Raw genomic sequence first — 3,467 nt, forward strand, 5'->3', positions numbered from 1 at the left:
ATCTATGAGAGTTTTTCCCCATCCGTATTAACCCACGCAGTAGGGCAAAACTTGTACAACTTTTAGCCGTAAAAAGGATGGGGAGAAAACCTCAGTAGGAGCAAAAATAAAACATAACATTTGAAACATTGGCCTAAGCTACTGTGTTCACTAGCACGATCACTACGTCTAGTGGGAACGGCAAGAAAAAAAGAAAAAATTTTCAACACGGAGGTAATACATATAGTACGCACATCTGTGTTGTACCAATAGATGTGCACAATCCGCAAACAGCTTCATGTGGCAAGTGGGGATATAGGTTCACCGGGGCATCTTTAAGGAATTAGAACAGAACTTGTGCCTAGCATGAGAGGAAAGTGGCTAGAAAATAGATGTGTGTGTATTTGTGTAGGTGAACACATACGTGGCGAAAAGGCTCTTTCCAGTCGCTCTCTTAATTTCTCTTTCCCGTTCCTACGTTCTCCCGACGTAGAACACATAGCAGTTTTTTTTCTTTTGCAAAATGCACCAAATTGATGACAACGTTTAGGAACCAATTCGAAAAGGGGAATATTCCCGCACGTATAATCTAATCAACGTGTGTATTTAATTAAATCCCGTCAGCAATTCGAGTGCACGTATAACACATACCTATGTGTGTAAAAGAAGGAATTATCATATCCTTTTTGCACTATCGAAATATTTCCTTCCCCTTTGTATTTTACTTTATTCGCCTTGCACGAAAATGCGCATGATGAGCTCATTCAAATGTATGCTTCTTTTTTAAGCCTGAATTATAAAATTGTTCCTTTCTAAAATAGCACAAAAATCAATGAGCAAACGACAAAGCAGCGAAATGCTGTTCTTACCATTTACCTATCGGGCCCATTAAGCCCCTAGACATAAAAACGTGGTTACGGAGAGATCATCCGCGAACAGAAACCATTACCCTTGTAGTTACCCCCTTTTTAAAAAACAAAACGGAAAATTTTCTCTTCAGTGAACAGCGTTGTGTGCTGGACACACACATTTATGCATGTATGCACGGTGTGTACCTTCTTTATACCCGCGCACACATGAGTCATATAACTGCTACTATTTTACATAACGAATTAGGCGAGTTTGCATTTTAAAGCGCTCTCCCCATTGGCTTTCTTTCGCCCATTAGGGAGATTTCTGCACTGATGGTCGAAAAGGACAAGCGCGAGTGCAAAGTAGCACCGTGAGAGGTCCTAATAGGTACGTACAAATGCACGCGCACAAATGGTGATGTATAACAACGGGGTGAAAAATAAAGAAAAAAAGAAAATATTACAAAAGAAAAGAATTCCCCTCGGACAAAAAAAAAAAAAAAAGGGAACTACGTATAAGGGGCAGCGCTGTGCTACAACCTTCTTCGCAAAAAATTGTGGCACCTTTACAGTATTTAATAAATGCACAAAAAGGTGAGCTTTTCTTTTTAAAGTAAATTATTCTCTGCTCCTAATAACTGTAGGCATAAATAAATAAAACGGGGGGGACAAATGCGTATAAAGCAGAATTACATGCCCCAAATTATATACATAAAAACGTACAAAACGGGAAAACTAGTGGGCCTTGATGTACACACATAGTAACTAATTATCCACTAAGTTGTGGAAAATCCACGGAGAGAATTAAAAAAGGAATGTTCTGGAGAAAAAGGGCAAAATGGGCATGCTGCTCTTTTAGCCATTTTTTTCGCTATTTTTTTTTTTTTTTTTTTTTTTTCCAGCTAGCCATTTTACGAAAAAATGAGATACAACAGGGCCATCCTCACATACAACCCGTTCTCGGCCTGCAAAAAGTACACACTTTTGGGACTGTTATCAACTTCGACCTTTATTTCGTTAACCCTGGGAAGGGGATGCAGGACCTGCAAAAGGGTAAAGAAATATGTCAAAAAGGTGAAATATTTCAATGAGCCGAAAATATACATCTTATATGACATCTTAATGCGCATGAACAGGGTAGCTTTACAAAAGGCACGCCCAATTTTGACACCGCTTAAAAGGCAGCAATTTCCTTTTTTTTTTCGAGACGCTCCTTGTGTTTCGCTTTGAATTTTTTCAAAACTCAAATAAATGTAATCGCCTTTAACAAACGCGTGCGAAAGGAAACGAATTTACACACCTTTGCATCCATCCTGGTATTCTTCAAAACGTTGTTATCCAGAATGAAGGCGTCCTTATATACATTGTACTCGTTCAAATCCGTAAACCTTTCCTTCTGTATGCGCGTCATGTATATCACATGCGCGTCTTTTATTCCTTTCTCCAAATTGTCATATTTTCTGATAGAATTTTCATTGTAGAAATTATTCCTTTTCAAATTGTTCGTTATAATGTGGACAATATTTTCTGGAATGTCCAGCGATTTGCATGATATAAAATTAAAATTGACATTATATCTGCTAAGTAATTTACTAAGTGAGTGGACAGTCCTTCCATTTTTTAAATCTCCAACAAAGGCGACGTTTATTTTTTGGTTTATGTCTCTTTCCAAAATGTGTGGGAAGAAGTTGTATATGGTGTAGAAGTCTAGGAGTGACTGAGTTGGGTGTTCCCCTGTGCCATTTCCCGCGTTGATGATTGGCTTGTCCGACGAGGCGACGGCCAGGTCCACATTATTCTGTCGAAAATGGGAATAATGGATTATTCATGAGTAGGCATGCAAATGGGTACAAATTGTATCGGTGGAAAAAATTCGCATAACTGGAGCAACATAGCGTGATGCTCAAAGTCGGCGTATCGTCAACAAGGGTAGCAACCATACGCGGTCGTTTCCTTTTAGCCATCGTTTGCGTTTATACACAAACCGGCCAAAACAAATCGGCTCTCCAAAAATAGCACCACACCCCACTTACATTCGAGGGATCCCGGTATATAATCCCGTCCACGTATTTGGCCAAGATGGTAAACGCGTCCTGGACAGTTTCCCCCTTGTAAAACGACGTGGAATTCATGTCCGTAATATTTATCATCTTCGAGCCGAGCCTCAAAATTGCTGAGTCGAAGGAACATCTCGTTCTTGTACTAGGCTCCAGGAAGATACTACAGAAAACTTTATTGTCCAGGAATTTCGTGTCCTCTTTATTTTTTAACAAAGACTCAAACTTCTTCGCGGTGAACAAAATGACTAACAGTTCCTCATGACTTATGTCATCGATATTTATTACATTCTTAAGTTTCATTCGTTGCGCAATTAAATCAAAATCGATTTTGTACTTGATGTTCAGCTCTCCTTTTCTATCGATGATTAATTCCTTTTTTCTCGTACCTACAATTATATGTGCTAGAACCACAGCCAATAAAAGCGTGAACGCTAAAGCCAGCGGGCCAAATATTTCTATCATTTTTTCACGCGCAGCAGAAATAAAAGAAATAAGATACAAAGTTGGAAAGGGAAGAAAAAATGACAAGTAAGCACAATTTTAGTGACTTGGCAACATTCACTTAACGCCAATATTA

General features: G+C 38.9%; 1 protein-coding gene across 1 annotated transcript; it reads right to left on the reverse strand.

The window, feature by feature from the left end:
- Positions 1–1,741: 1,741 nt before the first annotated feature.
- On the reverse strand, positions 1,742–3,467 carry PCOAH_00041410 (Aspartate transcarbamoylase; the record flags this gene model as incomplete). Its single annotated transcript, XM_020060929.1, has 3 exons — positions 1,742–1,873; positions 2,131–2,628; positions 2,864–3,467. 3 exons carry the CDS (start codon positions 3,350–3,352, stop codon positions 1,742–1,744), a joined length of 1,119 nt encoding a protein of 372 aa, XP_019916546.1.

The sequence above is a fragment of the Plasmodium coatneyi genome, chromosome 12 (genome assembly GCF_001680005.1).
Source record: "Plasmodium coatneyi strain Hackeri chromosome 12, complete sequence".
In the NCBI taxonomy this organism is placed as follows: domain Eukaryota; phylum Apicomplexa; class Aconoidasida; order Haemosporida; family Plasmodiidae; genus Plasmodium; species Plasmodium coatneyi.